At 46.8% G+C, this 24,757-nt stretch overlaps 1 protein-coding gene across 6 annotated transcripts in view; it reads right to left on the minus strand.

Moving 5' to 3' along the window:
• Positions 1-2,746: 2,746 nt before the first annotated feature.
• Positions 2,747-24,757, minus strand: part of Arid1a (AT rich interactive domain 1A (SWI-like)) — a 77,762-nt gene continuing 55,751 nt past the window's right edge. For 3 of the 6 annotated variants that reach the window (XM_030253943.1, XM_006539325.4, XM_006539327.4), the window contains exons 5-20: positions 19,655-19,895; positions 19,311-19,400; positions 18,402-18,569; positions 17,497-17,809; positions 16,744-16,889; positions 16,538-16,647; positions 14,809-15,018; positions 12,793-13,000; positions 11,277-11,409; positions 10,943-11,118; positions 10,379-10,529; positions 10,143-10,295; positions 9,968-10,064; positions 8,613-9,504; positions 8,174-8,304; positions 2,747-5,794 (exon numbers count right to left, since the gene is read on the minus strand). In XM_030253943.1, the coding sequence (XP_030109803.1) occupies positions 4,070-5,794; positions 8,174-8,304; positions 8,613-9,504; positions 9,968-10,064; positions 10,143-10,295; positions 10,379-10,529; positions 10,943-11,118; positions 11,277-11,409; positions 12,793-13,000; positions 14,809-15,018; positions 16,538-16,647; positions 16,744-16,889; positions 17,497-17,809; positions 18,402-18,569; positions 19,311-19,400; positions 19,655-19,895 (4,944 nt within the window). In that variant the 3' untranslated portion in view covers positions 2,747-4,069. The remainder of the gene's footprint in view (positions 5,795-8,173; positions 8,305-8,612; positions 9,505-9,967; positions 10,065-10,142; positions 10,296-10,378; positions 10,530-10,942; positions 11,119-11,276; positions 11,410-12,792; positions 13,001-14,808; positions 15,019-16,537; positions 16,648-16,743; positions 16,890-17,496; positions 17,810-18,401; positions 18,570-19,310; positions 19,401-19,654; positions 19,896-24,757) is intronic. The other 3 variants (NM_001363070.1, NM_001080819.2, XM_006539326.4) reach the window with 3 other exon arrangements.

Below are 24,757 nucleotides of genomic sequence, written 5' to 3' on the forward strand. Positions count from 1 at the left end.
CAGCTACATCAAGTCTGACGAGCACTTGACTAAAATTCTTGAGACACTTTTGTCTCATGCCAAAGACAATAGAAACCAACCTCCCAGTGGCAATCTGTGGATGGAGTAAGTGTGGTGTGCCACTTGCTGGGAAAAACTTGGACCTTGGTCAGAGGGCCTTGTTTTGCACTTACCTCAGAGACACAAGGGTGTTGTAGGACTATTTGCCATCTATTTTGTCCAGCTGACAGGTGTGTAACAGATAAAAAAACAAAACAAAAAAACGGTCTCAGGTCTCACCAAGTATCTACACTCACCTTTTGTTAGTATCTCTGATTATTCCAGAAAAAAAAAATCTGAACCTTAATTTTCTCCACTTTCCTAAAGGAAGGAATGATAGAAGGGATGCACAGAAAGGGGTATTACAAGACTGATCTAAAAAGCAACTGCTTCTTTGCTATGATGCCACTCAGCTAGTTATTACTAAGTTGATGCAGTATGCTAGGATGTATGTCAGAAAGGGATGCAACAGCGAGCCTCACAAGCTCTGTTTATATTTCAGTGGAAGATGGCAGGGAAGTATGAAACTGGGTAGAAAGGAAAGCGAGACGGGAGGGAGAGAAGGGAGTTAAAAAAAAATGTGTATGAGTGTTTTTGCCTGCATTTGTGTTTAGTGCCCATGGAGGCCAGAAAAGGGCATAAGACCCCCTGGGACTGCAGTTAGAAATATTAGTAAGCAGCCACGGAGGTGCTGGGAACTGAACCTGGTCATTATTGGCCCTCAGTATCTATGCTGGACAGCTCACAACTGCCTGTAACTTGAGGAAATCCAATATTCCCTTTTGGATCCTTAACCCTTAAACCACCTCAGACTGCAATTTAAAATAGAGTGGCGAATACCAGGCTACATAGGAAGTTTGAGGCCTGAGCTCCACGAGCCCTTGTCTCAAAATAGATGTGATCGGGAATATACGACCATGTATCCCAGGGTGTACTCATGCACAAGTGAAGGTCAGAGGGAAAAATTCAGAAGTATAAGAGGGTTCTATCCTAGCATATGGGTCTTGGTGAACTGGGGTGTGAACTCAAGTCATTAGGTTGGGCAGGAAGTACCTTGAGAACTTGAGCCATCTTGCTAGCTCCCTCTGTTTTTAGAGCCCTAACTCTTGGGCGTGTTAGGCGCCATGAGGTGCTACCGCAGAGCTGACACGTGAACAAGGTGAGATGATAATGCGAGCTATGTGTGCAGTTATCTGATGAGAGCCTTCTGCTGTGGTAGAGGAATATACAGAACAACCCCAAAGTGGAAACTCCTTAGACAGTAGAATGCAAGAGGGTGGGAGCCAGCCAGACGAATGACAAGACAAAGAAGTCCATGACATAAAGGCTTTGGATTTTATCCCGCCCCCCCCCCCCTTTTTTTTTTAAGAGACTATATAGACAAAGTTGACCTGTAAGTCTAGACAGGCTGGCCTCTGCCTGAGTTCTGGGACTCAAGGTGTATGTCACTATACCCAGGAGCTCGATTTTTCACACTGAGCATTGTAGGAGTTTGCACTGACTTTTAATGGCTTGCTGTGCTTGTATACGCTTGTACCCATGCAAAGCACAGGATGGGAGGGAGATTTTAAGAAATTGAGAAAGATGCGACAGTGATGAACTTCTGGTGGCAGTAGTTGTACTGCGCAGGATTCCCTCAAGAGTGACAACTGGATGTAGAAGTGTCAAGGGTCTGGTGTGAAACTGCATGCATTTAATCTCAGGAGGCAGGAGCAGGCAGATCTCACTGACCTCTTGTGAGGTTCAGGCCTGCCTGTTTCTACAAAGTGAGTTCTATAACAAACTGAACTACAGTGAGACCTTGTATCAAAAATCACAAAAACAACAATCAAATGAGTTAAGGAATTTTTCTGGCCAAAGGTTGGACTTGCCATTTACTGAGAAAAATAGGCTTCCAGACCAGTTTCATATATAAGGAAAAAATGTATATATAAGAAAAAAATATATATATTCAAGCTTCCAGTAGTGATGCTGATCTGGTGTCAAGAGAATGCCAGATTGCAGATCCAATAGACAGAAACTGCTTCTAGGTAAAGGCTATTCCTCCTTGTCAACCACGACTCAGGAGAGCACATTAGGGGTGTTCAAGAGAACAGGATTCTTCATCCCCTACAGAAGGTCAAGTTTTCATTACTTCTGAGACAGAGAGACTCACTATATAGCTGTACCCGGAAGTAAGGAGACCAGGCTAGCCTCAAACTCTCTCTGCTTCTTAAGTGCTGGGATTAAAGGAGTGTGCTGCTATGCCCAGCATCTATTCCTTTTAAAAGATTATTTTATTGAGGCAGGACTTTGGCTAGCCTGGCTAAAAATTTTGTTTAGTTTTATGTTTGTGCACTGTCTTGTGTACATGGAGCCACCGGGGTCAGATCATGCTCCATCTGGGGGTGCTGGAGCATCCCTGGAGCTGGAGTTAAGACAGATGGCTATAAGCCACAGAGTGAGGGCTAAGCCTGCGGACCTATGAAAAGCTGTTCATCAGTGAGCCATTTCTCCAGTCTTGGTTGAAGATGTAGTTTGAACTGTTTGTGTGTTTGCGTGTGAGTGTCCTGCTGTATCCTCTGTCCATGTGGATGCAAGCACAAGTGCCCTAGTCAGAGGGGTCAGGTTCAAACATGAGTCCTCCTAAAACTGAAGAGCTAGCTAGCTTTCTAGCCACAGGCAAAGCTTTTAAATAATTTGAAAATAAAAAAAGCTTCACAAAGTCTTACCAAGATTTAATGTACATTTATTCTTAACACGTGGAACATATAGTATAAAGATTTCATACTGAATAAATGATATTCATTAAGCCAAAAAAGGAAAAAAAAGGAGGAATTTACATCAAGTTTTTAGCTACATTGTTGAAATACAAATATGCAGATTTTATCACTGAAAAAATCTCAATTGTGTTTCTTCATCAGGAACTTCAACTGAACCTAGAACTTTTTCACACCTCGATTAGAAATGAAACAAAACAAAACAAAAACCCAGAAAAAAATAAACTGTAAGTTGATTGGCTGCTGAGACAGCAAGGGCTTTTTACAGAGACCTGTAGAGCACTGCACCAAGAGGGGCAATGTCTGGCAAGAGATTAAATAGCTGTGTCTCGCTTTGTGCAGGTCACCAACTTGTTAACTCGCCATACTATAAAGGGGTAGCTGGGAAGGGGACCAAACTGTGGAGATTCAAGGGTATGTGCAATGTACAACATCATATATATACACACGTGGCAGCGCAGCCGCTGCAGCTAAAGGTTAAAACCAGGTCTAAGAGGTGATCTCAGGGCTATTCATACAATCAAGGAGGAGAGAAAGAGGTCAGGGCGTTGTAGGTTCACACAGGATACTTTGGGGGGAAAGCCATTTTTTTTCTCCTCAACATTTAACTAAAAACATTTTTAAAAACTACAGCTTGCTGCTGACCCAGCGTCTTCTCTCGTTTCCATGTGAGACATTATTATTACAGTATGTTTACAGTATCAGGTGTACAGTACAGTACATGAAAGGATCTACACTCTACTGCACAGGCCTCTCCAGTGAACAGGGTCTGCTCACAACTGCGAACTTCTCGGCTCCTGCGAGATTGTGAATGGACAGCGACAAACCACACAGCTCAGCAGTCACCTTTGTCCTTCAGGGTTTTTTTGTATTTTTTTTCCTTTTTTTTTTTTTTTTTTTAACCATTAAAAACAGTTATGAAATGTGGCATCCCGTTGATGCAAGGACTGGGAAAGCCATTTTTTTCCCCAAACTCACTGTAAACAACAGTAACTTTGGTTAAAATAAAAAAGTCTTCTATGTAGGCAGAGCTTTGTCTTTTCAAATAGGGTGGGGTCCTGAGGGAAGCAGGTGAGGATGGGGAACAGAAAGGTGTGAGGGAGTGAGGGTGGGGAGGAGAGAGAACAGGAGAGGCTTTCCCAAGGGAGAAGCTGGACAGCACAGGGTAAACTGGATTCTGAGGTGGTTTTGCATAAATAAAGGGCAACAGTCAGTTTCTAAGTTCTCCACACACTCACACACACACGGGGAGGGGAGGTGTCCCACGGCTGTCATGACTGGCCAATCAAAAACAGTACATCACAAATGACTTGTGAAACCAATGAGTTCATCAGTGGTGACACGGAGATGTCCAACAGCCGTGACTCATACAGAGTGAACTCTGAGTGGTTCTCATCCACCTTGGCCAGGGCAAGCAGTGCTCGGGCAGCCCGCCGCATCATGTCCACACTAGTTGGTTCAAAGGGTGGATTCTGCATATGCAGGAGGCTTGCCTGGCTCTGCTGGAACTGTGTGGCAGCAAGGCTGTCCTCCAGGAAACCCAGGAGGTTGCCGATGCTGCCCTTCTGCACTGCAATGGCCCGGGCTGCCAGGCTGTCCCCCTGGGCCAGATTTGCCAGCAGTACCACGGCCATCTCCCGGCACACTGGGTTCTTTCGGTCACTGAGGAAGCGCACCATGGTACTATACAACTTCTCCAGGCGGCTAAAAGGGGGAGTGGCCAGGATCAGGTCCACATTGTTGTCCTGGATGCTGAGTTTGCTGAGGGTTTCCAAGACCAATCTCTGGGGGGAGAGGACGGCATTGGGGCCTAGGGTTGAGAAGGGGTCCTGGGCTTCAGCTGAAGGGCAAACTGCCCAGTGTAGGAGTCCGTCCAGGACAGGCAGGCAGATGCTCTCAGGATATGGGGATAGGTCCAATTGCCCCGAGATGTTGGCGAGGGTGACCAGCGTGTTTTCTCGGAGCATCTCCAAGCAGTCCCACCACCACTCCACTTTGTCACAGCTCACCCCTTGGTCCTGTTCCTCCTCCTTCTCATAAGTTAGTGGTGCCTGCTTCCGCTCTGGGTGCTTGTGGTGCAGCAGGATCAGCTTGCCCAGGATAAGCAGCAGCCCTGGGTGTTTGGACATCTCAAAGTCGTTGCCTGGCACAAACGACAGGCTCCGGATGGTATTGGAGACACAGACACAGCGCTTAGCAAGGGAATCCTGCCAGTCCAGAAGGGTACACAGTGGGGTCTCATCCTTACTATGGGGTTCATCCTCTAAAATTTTGATGTTCCGGTGGCTCTGTGCTGGGCTAATGCCAAATGGAAACTTGCTGCTTTCCTTGGTGGCCTCTGCACTCTTTGCCCCCTCATCAGTCAATGTGCTAGACCGGGTAGACAACATGTCATCCATGGTGGCTGTGATCCTTTTCTCTGGAAGGCCATCGGGCGGGGGGCCCTCCTGCTCCGTTGTCCCTGGTGTGCCCTCTACTGTTGTGAGGTGTTTCCGAGGGGGCGTTGGGCAGGGCACATAAGGCCGGGAAGGCAGCAGCTCTATCTTGCTCTCAAAGTGGGTCTGGATATGCTCAGTGGTATCCCCACCACCAATCCGCCAGTGTAGCAGGCCACTGTCAAACTCCTGCACGCGCCCAAGCTTATCTGAGCAGTCCACCACAAATGGGTCATTCCTCTGCACGATCTTTACCGGAAGCTTGTCAAACTTACTGACTAGCTTCTCCTCATTATTCTCTGAAGATGGCTTGTCCTTGCCCAAAAAGGCCATCTCCTCATCATTTCCAACCCCTTCTTCCTCTTCCTCCTCCAGTTTAGGATCAAGGTGTTCTTCCTCTTCTTCCTCTGTATGGGCTGGACTATACACCTTGGTGAATCTCCCAGGGTCTAGTAATGTTCTCTGTCCTGGGTCCCCTACCTCATACTCCTTTAAAATGCCAAAGATTTCAATTAGGCATCTACGGAAATATTCCACAAGGAGCTCTAGCAAGCCTGGGAGCTGAAAGAGAGAAAAAAAGGAAGGGAAGAATTCTTGACAGGAGTTCCCAAGATCTTATCCAATTCATATTTATTCTCTCTCTCCCCTCCCCCCTCTCCTCCCCCTCCTTTCTCTCCCAGGCAGAGCTGTCCCATGCTAAAGGCTTCCCCACCACACCGCTCTTTACAGTTCTCTAACCATTTCCTTCGTAAAGAAGGGCAAGAATTTTTCTTTGACCCAAACAATGGTCACATAAGCCTGCTTCCAGCAAGACAGAAATGTGAGCTACAATCTATACCTCCCCTGACAGTTACACCCAACCTCTTCGAACACTTCTTTCTGAGTGTGTGTTGTATTTTTCACTAGGCATCTGGTCACTGCCAGCGTTTACCTAAAGTGGCCTCTGTTATCTCATGGCCACATGGGGGCCAAGTCTTCAGCAGGCTGGGATGACCCCTTTCCAACACGAGCTAGAGAAGGACTGCACTGCACTGTCAACAGATGCTCATCTATTCCCCACTAGTTTCTAGTCACATTAACACTTGCCCGAAATCCATCCATCCACCTCATTATTAGAGTTGTAAAGATCTTGGTTTGAATACTGCTTTTCCCAGAAATTAGTTGTATGAAATGGTGATAAATCCCTGAGCATTATAAAGTTGGTTCTGGTATATAGGAAGTGAGCAAAATCTATCCCTTACTTTCTGGTGGACAAGACTATCACAGAATGGAAATGTGCTGACCAGCTATGGTCAAAAAACGGAATCTGAGGTTTTGGGAGACCAGGGAGAGGGTGCACGCCTTTAATCCCAGCACTTGGGAGGCAGAGGCAGGCGGATTTCTGAGTTCGAGGTCAGCCTGGTCTACAAAGTGAGTTCCAGGACAGCCAGGGCTACACAGAGAAACCCTGTCTCAAAAAACAAAAACAAAAAAACAAAAACAAAAAACAAAACAAAAAAAAAACTACACACACAAAAAAACAAAACAAAACAAAACAAAAAGACTACGACCTGGACATGCTAGTACATGCACTTGACCCAGCACTCGGGAGGCAGAGGCAGGTGGATTTCTGTGTTCAGGACCCACACAAAGTATGTTCTAAGCCAGTCAGGGATACAGTAGTGAAAGTGTTTCAGAAAACCAAGATGACTCTGAGCCCATTTACTCAACTCTCCTATAAAAATGACGTGAAACAAAACAGTAATTAAGCAAGAGCACAGTAATCCAACGAAGCATCCTTTAGTCGGCTCCTCCATCAACAAATCAGCAATAGTGACATAGGCAGTGGAAATATGTCCCCCAGGGTCTATCTTCTGTAAGTCTGCCATCACCATAATAATAGTAATACATATTTCTTTTAACGTACAAGATCTCATGTGTCCCACGTTGGTCCTAAACTATCTATATAACCAAAGATGACTTTGAACTTCTGATCTCCTACCTACACCTCTCAAGTGCTAGGATTATGTGTGCACCACTACACCTCATTTATATGGTACTATAATATAAGCCCATCTCTGGGCCATGACCATGTTAGGGAAGCACTTTACCATCTAAATGACAATCCCAGTTTCCAGTCTTGAAGTTCTTTTTAATTAAAGAAAACAAGAAGAAAAAGAAAGAAAAGAAATGAAAGCAGCACGGTGGTCTGGGCACACGCCTTTATCTCAGCACTTAGAAGGCAGGGAGATCTCAAGTTTGAGGCTAGCCTGCTCCACAGGACTTCCAGGATAGCCAGGGCTAAACACAGAAATGCTGCCTTGAAAAAAAATTAATAAACGAATGAGAGGAAGCATTATGGGATGAGGGGAGATCATTTTTGAAGTCATCTTTCTATCTTTTGATGTATGGGAACTGAACACAGGCTCCAGTGCCAAGTGCCTTTGCACACTGAGCCATCTTGCTTAATCCTTACCAGTAACAAAGTTTCCCCCAGCTGTGCAGAACCTTTAATCCCAGCACTGAGGGGTTGGGATAGGGAGAGACCCTCTCTCATAAAAGGAAAGCAAAGCCCCCGCTGAGCATGGCACTTTATAGAGAAGAGGGCAGAAGCAGCACCACACACTCTATGGCTGCCTCCATACAGGTAACGTTGTAACCCTGTCTCAAAACAACAGACCCTAAAGAACAATGAAACCCTTTCTCCCAAATAAAACTCTGACATGACAACCAGCTCGCTAAAGAGAAACCCTGTCTTGAAAGCAGCAACAACTGAGTTGCCAGCACTGCTTCCAATTCCAACCCCACGTGGGGGGTGGGGTGGGGTCAAGGCACGAACACTGCAAGCACAGAAGGTCTCCAGCACAGTGACAAGGGCCAAGAATGGCTTCGTTCCTGCTGTGCCATAGTGTTATCTACATCAACAGTACCCCCTCACCTTGCCCAGACACCTGTACTCACCTGGCTGAGGTTGAAGGTCATAATGCTGTTGTCATCATACAGTAGAATGTTAATGGTGTCTAACGCCCACGTGCTCTCTGCCAGGAGCCCGGACTTGAGGGACATCATTACCCGCCATGCCTCCGGGGTTCCTGAAATAAACCTCTGTGTTGTCCATCCACCAAGCCCCAGCTGGCTAGAGGCACCCCCAAGGCTGGTCCATTAGTCAGGCTAGTCTGACTTCATTGCTTCTAAGCTGTCTAGGGCACCAGCATATGGCAGACAGAGCCTTGAAGAAAAACCTGAAATCAGCTTATTTCTTCCATCCTCCAAATTCTTTGGCTTTCTTTTAGTAAATACTGTGCCAGATTTAACCACATCCAGAATATTGGGATGGAGGGAACCATGTGAAAGATGGAAAGGGGTAGATTGAGCCACCCAATCAGGGAGGTATCCTTACCAATGTCTTTCATTGTGAGCCGCCTTCTCTGCTTCAACACAGGCTGAGTGGCCTCTACAGAGCCAGGTGGGAAGGTGATATCCCGCCGAATCATAGGCGGCTGCACAGGGGTAGGCGCTATGTGCGAAGCAGGCACCGGTGGACCCGCCTTTTGCATTTTCATCCCAGAGTGCAGGAATGGAGACTTGCTAGGAGAAGTACGGTTCTCCATGGGCCGGGGGAGGGGAGCGGGGCTGGATACCTGAGGAATGTGATTCGGCATGCTTGGTGGGGGCTGGTAGTTAGATGGAGGGGGCCTTGTCATGGGGGGAACAGGGGCTGAAGGACCATACGGAGGCTGGCGTGTGCCATGGGAAGGCCATGGGCCTTCATGGTTGGCCCTCTGATCTGTGTGGAGCATTTCATCTGTTCGGTTCACACCATGATACGCAGGGCCCTGGGTGGCAGAGCCTGTGTTCTGCCTGTTGGCATAATTGTAGGTCATGTCATTTCGCCCCTGCCACATGGTGCCCTGCTGAGCAACCTCAGCTGATGCCTGTATGGGGCCACCCATCATTTGTGGTGGCATGTTCTGCTGGGCACTGGAACCAGGAGGTGCAGAGACTCGGTCTCGGCCAAACTGGAATGGAAATTGGTTCTGGGGGCCGCCTGCTGGTCGGCGATCAGTAGCAGCGGTGGCGGAGGCAGGGTAGGCATTGCTGTACTGGTTGTACACGTCCTGCTGAGGGGAAGGCTGGGCAGCTTGTGGCTGGCTGGCAGGCTGGGACTGAGCTGCAGGCAACTGCTGCTGTTGAGGCTGGCCTTGCCCAGCGCTGTACGGCACACTGTACATCTCCCCTTCATGCCGCTTGGCAGGGGGGCCATATGTGCCATCCATTGGCCTCTTATAATTCTAAAACAGAGAACGCAAAGGGGAGATTAATACTGTGTACCGAGTCACACAAAACTCACAAGAACCATGGATGGCTTCCACTCATTAGATATTAATTCATTTTTCTTTTGCCCCTCTGAGATATAGGACAGATGCCAAGAAAGCAAACACTTTTGTAAATTATCTTTTGAAGCTGTTTCTGAGAGCAACAGAAACTATTGCTAGAGAACTATTTTATCTTCTAAAGCTTTCCTTTCAAGTAGAAAAATATGTAAAACATCAAAAATCAATACAGACTCTGTTTCTAGCCCTTTTAGAAGAGATAAACAAGGAAGGCATGTGACTGTCTATGTAGAACTGCCTGGCCGGGTAGAGGAATACCCACCGAGTAGCCAAAGTGAACTTTGTAGCCCGCTACCTATTACTCTTGGTTGCTTCCTGCTTTCTAGGGGTGTGCCAGCAGATCCCCAACTGCCTTCCTTACCTGCTGCTGCTGCTGATACATTGTGGTCTGCTGGCTGGGGAAGGGGCTGCTGGAAGGGGTGCCTTGGGTAGAGAATTGATTGCCATAGGAATCATGTCTGCAGAAAACAAAAAGGGTCAAGGTGGAGAATCACAAAACCTGAGAAACACAGACAGAGGAACCAGGATTTACTCACCGTTGCTGTTGCTGCTGTTGCTGCTGTTGCTGCTGCTGCTGCGGGGGGTAGCGGCTAGGAGAATACATCCCCGAATCTGGGGTGGAAGGCATGAGATTTGGCTGAGGGGCTCCAGTGCCCATATTTCCTTCAGGCCCGATTCCAGGCTCCGTCCTAAACACAATTAGAGAAGGGAATTGAGCATGGTCTATAGCTTCAGGGTAGCAAGAGTTGGGCAGGGCCGGGGCAGGGCTCACCTCACTCTGTCGTAAGGACCTCCATAGGGATAGTGCTGCCGTGGTCCCATCGCCACACTTCCCAGCCCAGGGCCAGCAGCACGGCTGTAGGGATCACCCATCCCGCCATTGGGGCCCTGCCCTGAGGACATGAAGGGATCACTTCCTGGCGCTGAGGGCAGAAAAGAAGGCAATGAGTGAGAAAACCAGCATGTTGGCAGGCTCTGCAGTCTACACATCCCTACCCCACGGTTCCATGTTCTCTACAGAGCACGGTTTCTTCCTGTTTCTCTAATGACAGGCTGAGTAGAGAATGAGTAGCTAAGTAAAACAAGGTTGAGAGAGAAAAGAAGGGTGGGGCATGGGGTGGGGGAAAGAGGTTGGTGGCTCAGTGGGATGATGTTTGCCTAGCGTGATACCCTAGCTTTCTTTAACCTCTAGCACTGCACCAGGAAGGAAAGAGGGAAGGCAGGCAGGGAGAAGGGAAGGGTATGGTGAGGGGTGACACAGAAGCATTTCAGAGGCTACCTCAGCAACACCACCAAGCCACTCAAACTCCACAAGCATAAGCCAGCAGTCAGTTACCTTTCCTCATGCTGCCATAAGGATCCTTATTTGGCTCATAGGACATGCGCCCCATCATGTCAGAGGTATTCATACTGGGCTGGTACCCAGGGTTTGGAGTCATGGAATTCCGCTTCTGGAATGTGGGGTCACTTCCATCAGGAAAGGCATCCTGGATTCCGACTGAGTTGCTCCTGCTCCAGAGTGAGGAAAACTAATGAAGCCTCCCACAGAGCTCAGCTAAGCCAAGAACCACGGGAGCCACAGGTGGGGTGAGTGAGCAGAGGGATGAACTGCCCTTGGGTTACCCAAGTTTCACCCCCAGAGACACTCAGCGTTCCTGATCATTCCTTACCTCATGCCTGGTAAGGGGGGAATTTGACTATGTGGTGTGGATGCTGGAGTTGGTGGCTTCAGGTCTCCTCCTTCTGCCATAGAACTGCTGGTTGACTGAGGAGTTTGTGGCCCCTGCATAGACCCTGATCCCGCTGTGGACAGAGATGCAGAGTGAGCTGCTAACTTGTAAGAAAAGTATTTAACTCTTACAATATTACGAACGCTGTAGAATGTGTGTGTGTAGTGTGTGCGTGTTCATGTGTATGAGTCTGTTTCTTTTTCTTTTTATACTGTATAGCCCAGGCTGGTTAGAACTGGTAATCCTTTCTTTCAGCCTCTGGAGAGCTGGGAATGACACTGCGTTTGCCTTCCCAGGATCCCTCTCTAAGAGATGTTCCTAAGAACACTGAACAGATCCAAGACGACTTCTTACAGTCGGTGATGTAAAAGGCAAGTCATAGAGAAGGGATTTTGTCACTTATGCAGGCATGTCCTGATATAAAAATGGCATGTCAAAGTTCACACAAAAAAGCTGCACAATTGAGTTACAATAAATAAATATCCACACCCTCCTTCCACACACATGTGGATATCTGAGGTCTGGCTGCATTGGTGGTTTGAGAGCTGAAGTGGACATTTGCTTTCCACCAGGTCATTTAAGTCATGGGCAGCTTCCTCATCACCTTTGTCCAAATAACTTTTCTAACACCATAATGATGATGGAGCAAAAAATGCCCAATCAGAGCTCTTGAAACATTGGGTGTAGAAAGGAGTCACATGGCCAGTGCCTAGATGTTTCTATTAGGCACACAGCAAAACGTCACCCTTAGATTCTAATATTCCTCTAAAGAGCACAGACCACCCAGTAATGAATGTTTCCAATAGGTACCGTTTCGTAGCATTAGAGAGCACACTACTGAGGCCTTCCCAAGCCGATGAGTCATCTCAGGCATGAAGTACACCCTCAGAGGTCAAAGACAGGGCACGTATGTTTACACCTACCTTCTACCCTGGCCTCTTTCCCATGCTAGCCTAGGCCCCAGCCTCCTCTGAGAACAGAGGGTAAAGCAGAACTCCTGTCATCAGAAAGTTCCATTCATATTCTCTCCCTACTCCTTCTAACCATTCATTACCATCTTAGCTCTCTGGGGGAATTTCAGGCACTGCATTCTAAGGCGCTGACATCAGCAGGCCAAAGCTCCCAGATGGCCCAACCATGCTGCTATTTGTCAGTTTTCCCTCACTCCTCTGGTGTCCCTCCCACTCACCAGTTTACAAACATTTGGCAAGATGCCAGGTGTACAACAGGAGAATTAGAAAGTTAAAACTTAAGGCTGCCGCACAGCACCTCCCAAGGGAGTCGCCACTACCGCTCTTTAGTCTGCCAAACTGCCAAGCCACGTGGATGGCTAAAAACACACATCCCTGGCATCTGCTCTGCTCCTGGAGTGACAGAGATACCAGTACCTAAGGAAGTGTGCTCTCAGCTTTGGGGTGAGGGGGTGGGGTAGGGTAGGGTACTCAGCCATTCTTACCAGGAGAGGGGGGCTGGATCTTGGGTTGGGACTTCTTGGAGTCAGCAGCTGCGAAGATATCGGGGGGAGGGTCTTCTCCACGCTCGATCTTGCACTCAAAGGCATAGAGACATTGGATATACTGCTTTTTCAGTGAGCTGGCAGCACTGCTTGATGTACCCACATTGAGGTTGGTTGCAAGTTCCCGCCATTTTTTGTTCTTGTTGACCTGAAAGACCACCAGAAGAGTCAGAATATAGATGACCCAGCCTTCCAGTTCACAGGTGCTGAACCCAAAAAGGTTGTTGTAAGCTTACAAGTCTGAAATAACTACAAGCAGCAGCTTAATTCAAACAGGACAAATTCAAACGGCACACCGAGACTGGACAGAACTCAGTGTCTGGGCTGTGCTCCAACCCTCACCCTCTCGCTTTTTTTCAATTTTTATTTTTTTAAAAAGATTTCCTTATTTATTATATGTAAGTACATTGTAGCTGACTTCAGACATCCTTAAAGAGGGCGCCAGATCTCATTACTGATGGTTGTGAGCCACCATGTGGTTGCTGAGATTTGAACTCAGGACCTTCGGGATAAAAATCAGTGCTCTTAGCCACTGAGCCATCTCTCCAACCAGACTCTTTAAAGCTAATGAATTTTACATGACTCTTCACCATCAGTATGAGGCTGTCAACAACCAGGCCACCGTGATCAAGACCATTTCCCAAGTGTCCCCTCCTAACAGTAGTGTGATCCATGGTGTATTCTTAAGCACAATGGCAGGCTTATCCCTCTAGTGCTGAGCCCATGGGCACTGCAGTCCTGATCCACAGGGAGATTCTGGGACATGATACCTTTGATCCACAGAGCTCAAGGAAGCAGAGATAACTTCCACAGACAGAAGCGAGGTGACCAGAAACACTTTATAAGGTGGCCCTGGTGAGAATACATTTTGGCTGTTTTCTCAGTTAGCAACAGTCGTGGATATCTCCGCACACTCCCTTCCACCCCGCAATACCTGGTCCAGGCTACTGGGATGGCCCTCTCACTAACCTTTCAAGCTCAGGACTCATGCTTGCCTTTCTCAGGGCCTTCACTCAGAAATGAATTCTTATTGTCTTTGGAATACAACTATCAATATCAACGGCAACTTAAAAGATTCCTTTTCCAACCGGAAGACAAGCGTTGTTCTGTATCCCATCTAATGCTCAGTGAGCTCCGAGGCCCAGCAATCAGAAGAAGGCAAAGCTATAAGCAGCCAATCCTCCTTTCCCACAAGTCGGGAACGAGGACCAAATGACAGTGGAAAGTAGGAACAGACGCAGGTCACCTCAGAAGCCCTATGTGGTTTTGCTTCCCACGCCAGTGATATGGCAGCCTGCACGTGCCCTATTCTGTTTTGTTTCCCTTTGTGGGGGAGGGGAGAAGCCTGAAGGGAGAAGGGAGTCATAAATGACTGGTAGCTGGCTTCATTCCAACCACTTTCTTTTCTGCTGGTGACAGCTGTTTTCCTTTTCTGATTTACAAGGTTTGGAGTAAGTTTCTCCCTGTCAGGCTCTCCCAACCCCACTCCAGAGTTTCTGGTCTGTAAAATAAAGAAAGCCCACAAGGCAAAGTGAGCTATCACTAGTTATCCTGTCTGGCTGAGTACAGAACTGTAAAGTATATAGCAATGGCATTTCCAGTGAGGACTGACCCGTTCTCTGAAGTCAAAGTATTCTACTTCTCCCTCTGTAACCACTCTATATGCAATTTCTGAAATTCTATCTTCTCTGGAAAGTTTAAGTTCAAAGGCTCAATGAACCTCCCATACCATCACAGAGACCAAGTGATTCACGAGGCCTCTTGCTGAAGGTTTACAGAGATTATTTCTAAGTCTGACAGGACAAATGCTTACATATGGTCCCTGTTTTACCATTAAGAAGACTTGAAGCTCATGTGGTTTACACACCTTGTTTCCGATCATGGGTTTTAAGTGTCTTGGAGCACGAACTCCATGGGATGAATGGTACTCTCAGAAGCAAACTGTCTGGTGCTTACCTGAGTCAACCCACCAATCTCCTTCACAGACACATAGAGGCGATAGAGGTCCAGAGGCTTCCTCCCCACAGCAGGCAGATTTGTCATGCCCATGGCCTTCTCCTCTGTGAAGGCCAGGTACCGGTCCACCCACATCTTCCTCTCGGGCTCACCACCCAACTCATACAATTTGGTGATCTTCTCATTGGTGGTGGTAGAAGAACTGGATTTCTGGAGGGTGGGTTGAAACCAGAGAAACTCAAAGTCAAAGCCTATGCACACTGGGGCCAGAAATCTCTTCTCTGTCCGCCCCTCTCTGAGAGAGCAAGTCTTCTAGAGCATGAGCTGGTCGTGAAATTGCCTGCTTTCGTCTCCCAGGTGCTGGGAATGTATCTTAGAAGTTTTAAGAGAAAATGTGTGTGATAGCAAAGGCTGAAAATCCGCTGCCAAGCTGCAGTTTCGGTACGGTGGTTCTAACTGCACAGAAGTTCATGAGATACGCAGACTTTAGCGTTGATTAATTGTGTGATTGTTTTTATTTCACAGTTGTCCTTTTCATGCTAAAATTTAAAAATTACTTCATGCCAAGGACTGTTTTGATCTTAAGTACACATATGTCTGGTGCTTACATGAGCAGAAGAGGGCACGTGAACAATGGAGCCCCCCAGAGCTGGAGTTACAGACACTGTGGGCTGCCATGTGGGCCTGGCAAGTGGACTCAGATCCTCTGGATGAGCAACCAGTGTTCCTAACCACAGAACCATCTCAATAGACCCTAACTTTGTTTTGTTTTTTTGAGCCAGGGTTTCTCTGTGTAGCCCTGCCTGTGCTAGAACTCACTCTATACACTAGGCTGGTCTCCAAAGAGCCTTGTCCGCCCCTAGCTCCTGAGGAGTGGACTATGGGAGTGTGCTATCCCCTCTATGTTCCCTGCAGCTTTGCATTTTTAAAATGTAGATGTGGACTGGGTGTGGCAGCACACATCTTTAATCCCAGCAAATAGAGGGGGCAGAGAGGCAGCTAGATCTCTGTGAGTTCAAGGCCAACCAGGTCTATATAGTGAGTTCTACGTCATCCAGAGCTACCTAGTGAGACCCTGTCTCAACCCACTGACTCCCCAACACACCAAACCAAACCAATCAAGCAGGGGATCATCAGGTAAACATGATAGCTGTTTAGAGGTGGCTGGCTTCCAATCAGGTGGCTTCATAAATCCCTGTAACTCCAACACATCTAGATCTAACCTACAGGGAGGTTAAGACCCCAACCCCCACCTGCGTCACTATTCTGCTTGTAGAATTGTAGTACCAAACATTCTTGCTGCTCTGAGTAAAGTCTAGGAAGAGAGGGGCAGCTAGCTGCCTACAGTATTCATCATCAGTGCATATGCGTCAGAGGCCAAGTCTCACAGAGGAGTGTATACTACAGAGCCCAATGGGAGTGACATACTGAGGCAATGGAAGCCTTTGTGGGTACCAGCACCATAACATGCTAAAACCTTGTCATTCTCTTTCATTTATTCTTCTAGCACCCTGTGTTTCCTGACAGGATTTCTCTGTGAAGTTCTGGCTGTCCCTGAACCTGCTCTATTGACTAGGCTAGGCTGGCTTTGAACTCAAGAGATCCACCTGCCTCTGCCTACTGAGTACTGAACTAAAGGGACATGCCACCACTCCCTGGCTCTCAATTTTCCTTGTATCATTCAGCAAAGGGGATAAGATACAAAATTGAAAGGGCAAAAGATAAAAACCTTAGATTTGGATTCTGTCTTGGGTGTTCCATCTGCCTTGTTGTTCATTTTTGTGGCGGGAGTTAACTTAACATCCCCAAGGCCCATCATCTCTGGGCTGGCTGCCATCCCTGTAAAAAGATACCAGTTCAGGTCCAGTAGATTTTACTACCGCTTGAAGATCTTTCTTGAAGAAACTCCTGTGATGAGCACTCAATTACACTGACCTGCTGAATTGTTGGCCATGGTTCCACCCATAGGATATGGGGGTCCCTGAGGGTTGATCATGCCAGCCATACTATTGATCCCCTGTCCATAGGGAGGTCCAGTTCCCATCATGCCCCCTTGATTCATATTTGGGTAGCCTGGTGGCCTAAGGAAGAAGATGAACATTAAAGAGAAGGTTAGAGACACAGTGAACCTCTACATTTGGGAATGAGGAGGAAAAAAAAAAAGTAGAATTAATTGTCTAATAAGAATAGAAAAAGTTTTAAGTCTCACAAATCTAACCGAGGCCACACATCTATTTGCCACAAAGGTTCAAGGAAGGCCTGAACTCTGTAAAGCAAGCACTAGCTTAGTCTGATGGGGAATAACCCTTGAAGAATAAGGTCTTATGATGTTTTATAAACACCACTTTCCCATAGGCAACACCTAAAGTTGCTATGTTTCTACTTAAAGGATCGCTTTATGGCAGAGCCTATAAGCCTCCAGTAGTCGCTTTCCCATTACTCTTTCCTGCCCAGACTCCTAAGTAGCCTACAGGCACAAAGTACCACACCTAGCTTAAGTTCTGTACACAGGATACTTCGTCATATCAATTTTTATTAGCACCCTGAAGAACCAGCACATTTGTGCATGTGTTTAAACTGTGTGTTAAAAAGAAAACACAGTGCTTAGAAGAACTTTCAATAACATACAAGTTCCGTTGCATGCATGCGCTTGTACACCAGAACCCTCTCTTCACTCCCAGGCCTTACCTGTTTTGGATAGAGTTGGCAGCAACATGCATGGCAACAGCAGACTCTTGAGTTTTCCTGTTCATTCCCCCTGGTGGAGGACACATCCCTGACCCAACCTGAGGTGGCATATTGGCCATATTAGGGCCATAGGGCCTGTTGCCCATAGACGCATGAGCCATTCTCCCTGGAGGGAGTGTGCCGTAAGGTGGGATTCCAGGCTGCCCATGCATCTGACCTCCAGCACCCATAGGGTTCATACTTCCGGCCATGCCTGCATTGGGGTAGTTGGCGTTGGGCAAGGCATTATAGTTAGGCTGCCTAGGATAGCCTCCTGGGGAGAGGTGGGGAGGAAACAACACAAGCCTTGGTTAGCAAGTCCCAGAACTACAATTCTTAAAACTCCAAACAATTAGAATCCATCAATATCTGGGTCATGAAAATGAACAAATCCATCATTAAGGGAGGAAAACATCTCTAGCCCCATCCCCAGTTTGGGGTGGGGTTTGCTGAGCACTGAATCCCAGGGCTTTGTTCATTACTGAGCCACAATCCCTGACTGCCCAGCACAGAGAATGATGGCAGAGTTACTATCTAGGCCTTTCAGCATTCAATAGAATTCTTTCCTTTCTACGTATTTTCCCTGCCTCCCACCGAAAATTTTCTTAATTTGTGTGTTATGTGCATGCATGCATGATCAAGGCACATCCAGTCATGGCACAGCGCCTGTATCTAATAAGCACCTGTGCTGGCCCATCAATGGCCCATACAAGGTGACAGAATGGAGTGAAGACACGATGAACCATTCGTTGCCCCACTCCTCCCTAGGGCCTCGGCTGGGGAGATGTAAGGAAGGATGCCCTACTCTTTTAACCCAGCCGTTAACACAGTACCTCTCTTTCCTTCTAAAGGGGTAGCACACTTACCTTGTGGGCCATACTGACTGCCCTGGGGGCCGTAGCTCCCCATGGAGTTCTGCTGGTAGGAGCCCACGCCCGAGTGCATCTGTCCTCCAGACGGCTGACGTGGGGATAAGGCCGAGCCAGGCTGAGGGGAAGTGTACTGGGGCATCTGGGGGTTCCTCTGCATATAACCTATGTGTGGAATGTATCCAAATAATTATCTGCTCAGTATAATGGGAATAAACGGCTTCCCCACTCCGCTGAACGCCTCTGGCATGGGATCTGCTACTGTCCTCTGCCTATTTAGATTCCTTGAAAGTGACAAGACATGGGGCACATATTAACTTTTTTTGTTGTTTTGTTTTTAAGACAATGGTTCTGCTTGTCTTGGAACTTACTCAGTACACCAGGCTGGTCTCAAGAGACCTACCTGCATCTGCCTTCCCCAGTGGGGGGATTAAAGGCACGTGCCACTACTGCCCGAACCAACTTTCATACTAAATAGAAAATTGATAAAAAGTACTGACAAAAAACCAAACCAAACCAAAACACCAAAATCAGCCCCACCCTCAAAAACCAAAATGTGGAATCTTCAGAAAATGTGTACTAATTAGGCACAGTGAAAGGTGCAAGCCATCAAAGTGCTGGTCAGCACTGAGCTATGTAGAGTAACTAATAACTGCTGGAGGATGGACACAAGGACAAGCTCACTGAACCTAACAGCCTGCTGCTGGCATTACTGTAAGCTTTCTGCCATACAGTTCTTCAGGAGTTATTCAACAGGGCACTTTAGTACCACATTCCTCAGTTTCCAGCCCAAGGGACAGCTATGACTTTGGCCCAGCATGTTTGCAGTTGACAATAACATGTCACAATAGTGGTAGATTGGGGTGGGTGCTCCTGCTAGTCCTCTGTCGAAACCCAAGCTCTCACCTCGATCTTGGGCAATGCTTGATTGGTTCATGGAAGGGTGCATGATGCTGTCTGACTGGCCACTGGGTGGCCGAGGTGGCATCTGGTTGCCTGCTCCAGACAAAAGAAAAACAAACAAACAAACAAAAAAAAAAAAACAAAAAACCATGGCTCAGCCTGAGAATCTTAAATAAGGAGTGAATTTGGACCTGGAAATTGCTCAACACTTCTTATGCTATATCTACACCAGTATTCATCTAAGGGCTTCCCACCTCCCTTCTTCAAATGCTAAGGGAAAAACCATGCAGGCACGAGTCAAAGCCCAGCCAGCTTTTCCTCTTCCCAAAAACCAGTACTGAGGGTACCTGGCACTGCAGCAGGCGAGAGTGGTCCTGAGCGAGACTGCGCGACACTGGCAGGAGAGCCAACAGGGGACGGGGACGGGCCTCGGATGCCAGGCAGGTGAGGGGAGGTGTGAGGAGAAAAGGGAGACTGAGCTGGATTGCTCTGCTCTCCTTGGCTGCTGGAAATCCCTGATGTGCTCACGCCAGGACTCAGAGCTCCTTCTGTCCCCATGGGGAGATCATCGATTGAACCAGACAGATCCTGAAACACACACGCAAGGATATTAGTGAAAGGAAGCAAAATAATCATATTTACAATTGGTCACATACAGCAAACGCCATGAAGGAACACACTGAAATACTGAATACACTTTTGAGTTCAATTCATGGGCCTTCTGGACTTTACCATACTGCTGAGCAAGGAGGTACACATTTGCAAACTAGCACTTAAGAGGCTGAGCAGTAAGATTGAGTTTAAGGCGAGCCGGGACCACACAGTAAGAAATGTGTCACAAGACAAAACACACACACAAACATACACGGAGTCAGGCTGAGCTGGCACCCAAATATTTGAGAGACAGAACCAAGTCAAGTTTATTCTTTATAATCAATTCAAGTATATTATTTATGAGACCAGGGGGTAGTCTGGTCTATGTAGGTGATTTCCAAGACCCTATCTCAAAAACAAAACAAAATACCCATAAACCAGTCAGTCAGCTACCTTCCACCTAGGCAAACAAACAAATTGAAACCTATTTCAATTCTGCTACTTTAGCAAAAATAGTTACAAACCTTAAAACTGTACATGTATCGATAAAACTTCAGACATACAAAGGGGTAGCTGGGTGGTCAGTACTATCCCAGATGATCTTATAACAGCTGGCATTTTACCTTTTCTCTCTTAGAACAAGCAGAAGTGCCTACTTTAGTGATGCTTAAATGCTACTCTAAGGAGAAAAGTACAAAGTCCTGCTAGGAACCCCCCTTCCTCACATCTCTCACTTTGGTGTGTGTGTGGGAGGGGGGTTGATTTTTTTTTCAATTTAATTTATTTTTTACGTGATTTGGTGTTTTCTCTGCATGCATGTCTGTCAAATCCCTGGAATAGGAGTTGCAGACAGGTGTGAGCTGACATGTGCTTCCTGGGAATTGAACTTGGGTCCTCTGAAAGAGCATCTAGTGCTTTTAATCTCCAAGAAATCTCTCCAGCCTGTACCTCACATCGTTGTTTACTAAAGACTTTTTCAATCCAAACCTTTGTATTATATGGGCAAGGAGGTAAGAAAGAAATATGGACCATGGGAAAGAGAATCTCTTCAATGCTAAGAAGGTCTGGCATTACATTTCTACCTCCTGATCTGTAAGAGGGAAGGAGGGACGGACAGAAGTTCAGCAAACTCAATGTTCTCTCTGTTCAACCACCAGTCGGGCCCTTATACAACACAGCTCTTGCTCCTCTGAACGCTGCCAGCTTCTGAGATGATCTAATTGCTTACTGGAAGAAGAAACTAGTTTATTTTACAAGATATTAAGAATCAAATGTCCATTTTTGCCTTCTCCTTCTCTCTCTCTCTCTCTCTCTCTCTCTCTCACACACACACACACACACACACACACACACACACACACACACACACACATGTTTATTGATTGATTGATCTGGGTCTCATGTAGCTCAGGTTGACCTTGAACCTACTATATAGACAATGCTATCCTTGATTTTCACCTCCCAACTTGCACGGCCACAGTCAGCCTTCGAGACCTATCCCTGTCCTTGTCCTCTTGCACTTGTGTTTGAGATGGGGTATACAACTGCATATGTGGAACTCGTGGTCAATCACTGACACTGTTTTTTGGGTGTCATATACCTTGAGGTTTTTGTGAAGACAGAGCTTCAAATGGAAGTAGAACTGGCTAAGAAGGCTAGCTAGCATGCCTCAGGAATCTGTTCGCCTCTGCCTTCCTGGCACTAGTGTTACAGCAGTGTGTGCCATCACCACATCAACCTTTGTTTCGAGACAAGGTTTCTCTGTATAGCCCTGGCTGTCCTGGAACTCACTTTGTAGACCAGGCTGGCCTAGAACTCAGAAATCTGCTTGCCTCTGCCTCCCAAGTACTGGGATTAAAGGTGTGGGCCACCACGCCCAGCTCACGTCTACCTTTTTGACATGGGTTCTAGGGATCAAGCTTATGTATGTACTTTTCCAACTGAATAATCTTGCTCCAGCCCCCAAAGCCCCAAATTACTTTGAAAAACTAAGTGTTCTTGAGCTAGAGAGATGATGGCTTAGTGGTTAAGAGCACTGACTGCTCTTCTAGAGGTCCTGGGTTCAATTCCCAGCAACCACATGGTGGCTCACAACCATCTGTAATGGGATTTGATGCCCTCTTCTGGTGTGTCTGAAGACAGCTACAGTGTACTCAATAAATAAATCTTTTAAAGGGAAAAAGAAAAACGAAGTGTCGTTTTAGACAGTTTATATTTACACAGGTAAAATCCAGTGTCTTAGGAGCCACGTCTGAGACAATGCATGAGACCCTCTTTACTATTGTTTTGCTGCCTCCCACTTGGTCCACGCACCCAGGACACCACCACTAAACAATGAGGAAATGGATTGAGCTGGTCTTGAGTTAAATAAGCAGAGCCCACCACAGATCTGAGTTAACTGCTCAGTCTTGGGTGAGGGATCCCAGCAGCAGCCCTTAGGCTGAAGTCTCAGGATCTATGGATGGCAAAGAGGAACTTTCTTCATACAGGCACTTTGAAGAGAGTTGTCAGTTTTGAAAAACAAAACAAAACAAAACAAAACAAAACAAAACAAAACAAAACAAAACGGTCTTAAGTTCCTTGAAGAAAAAGTGCTAAATAAGCTACTGTCAAGAGCCCCATGCCAGTTAGGATGCCTGGGCACAGACTGTGCCAAGCAAAGAGGGCACTATTCATTTCATCTTTCCTTGGTTGGTTTGAAACCAACTTAACAAGCTGTCCTATCTTTGTCAGGTGGTAACTGGTCCACACGGGAACATTGATCTGAAATGGTTTTAAGAAGCAGACCATTTAAGAATGATAAAGGGCAAAAGATTCAACATTAGCAGAGCTACTGTTGAGCACCGATTATGTGCAGGTACTTGGTGTTTCATTCTGTCACTCTCCATCCCCCACCCCCACCCGTCTCACATTCTTTCTATAGTGAAGGCTGATCCTCCTCCTGCCAGTATACTGAGGCCTACCACCTGAGGCTCAGTCTGCATGCATGCGTACATGATTTCATGCAGTTCAGGTTGGATTCAAACTGATTACTTCGGACCCTCCTATCTCTATCTTCCAAGTGCCAGGACAGTAGACAAGCGCCTGCCACCACACCTGGCTAGTCTGTGGGTTTTCTTTTCTTCCTTTTTTAAAAAATGACAAGCCTTGTGTAGCCTTGGCTGCCCTGGAACTCACCCTGTAAACTAGGCTGGGATCGCCTATATTTTAATTTTTTACAACTCTTGGCTGTATACATTACTACCACTAAATTTTGAAGACAAGGGAAATTGATGGCCTGAGAGAGCTTGAATTACCTGCCCAATTACCTGGTGACTAGGTAGTTTGAACCCCAGGCAAGAGCTCAAGCCCAATCCTTTTCATTCATTTTCTCCGTTATTTTATAAAACAGTAAGAACTGAGGAGAAAACATGCTATACAATGAGTTAAGTAAATAAAGTTGCGCTTTAGGTAATCATTAATTGTGATTATGAGCAACCTGGCAAACAAGCTTGGCTTAAGTTTTTTTTTTAAAGACTATTTTATGTATATGAGAACACTGTAGCTGTGGGCATCAGATTCCATTACAGATGGTTGTGAGCCACCATGTGGTTGCTGGGAATTGAACTCAGGACCTCTGGAAGAGCAGTCAGTGCTCGTAGCTGCTGACCCATCTCTCCAGCCCCTTGGCTTAGGTTTTTAATGAAAGGAACAAATGAGTTTGTGACACTGTGTGGAGCATGATCACAAACCTCACTAGCACAATACATTACAACTGGGGCAAGATCAGCGACGATATTCTAGAATAAGAAGTATGTGCTAGATAGTGGTAGGGCACACCTTTAATCCCAGCACTTGGGCAACAGAGACAGGTGGATCTGAGTTCAAAGGCTAGCCTGGTCTACAAAGTGAGTTCCAGGACAGCGAGGGCTATACAGGGAAACCCTGTCTCAAGAAGAAAAAGGGAGTGTGCAAGCACACACAAGGTATCAGCTGGGAGATGATTCAATGGGTAAGAGAAGGACTTGAGTTTGGATCCCTACTACCTGTGTCAAAGCTGGGAGTGACCTCAAGTACCTGCAGGCTCTGTGCTGGGGAACAAAGACAAGACTGCAGGGGCTTGCTGGCCAGTTGGCCTAGCTGGCAACGTCAAGCTGCAGGTGTAATGAAATACTCTCAAAGCATGTGTACTGAGTGACAGAGCAGGACACTCAAATGTCTCCTCTGGTCTCCATACCTGCATTCCAGAGACACGACCTCAATCACACGCATCTACCACATACACACATTACAACTTGAGCGAAACAGAGAGAATGAGAACATACAATATCCATGCAGCAGGAAATGATAGATATTAATCAGTCCCAGGGGCTAATCATATGGTAAATGTTTTAATTGGATATAAGGGTTTAAGTCTCCAAAAGCTGCCACTCAAACAACTCCTCTTGTAGGGGACAGACCCCAAATTTCATGACCTTCTATTGCTTGGGACCTTGGCTTTCTACTCTACAATAATCCAGTTTTTCAGGTCTCCTGTTTCATACAAACCTGGTATGTGGTTCTTGAGTCAGACATTCTGTGTGCCTAACAAGCCTGGTTTCTAGAGCACATTTACAAAGATAAGAGTCTCATCAACCTAAGCCCCATGTGCCTTTAGCATTTTACAGACCCATGCTCTCAAAACTCTCCCAAAGGACCCATCTAGTAAGTATCTCTTGGGGGAGGAGGGGCGGCTTAGACGCGCAGCAATGTCTCTCCAGTTGGACAGCTTTTTCCCTGGGTTTGCTCTTCTTCAAGTACAATCCTGCGGGGAGACGCTAGGCAAGGATCAGCCCACTCAGTGCCCTTGCCAGTTCCAAGGAAGCGGCGGGGCCAGA

Source organism: Mus musculus, chromosome 4 (genome assembly GCF_000001635.26).
Source record: "Mus musculus strain C57BL/6J chromosome 4, GRCm38.p6 C57BL/6J".
NCBI lineage: Eukaryota > Metazoa > Chordata > Mammalia > Rodentia > Muridae > Mus > Mus musculus.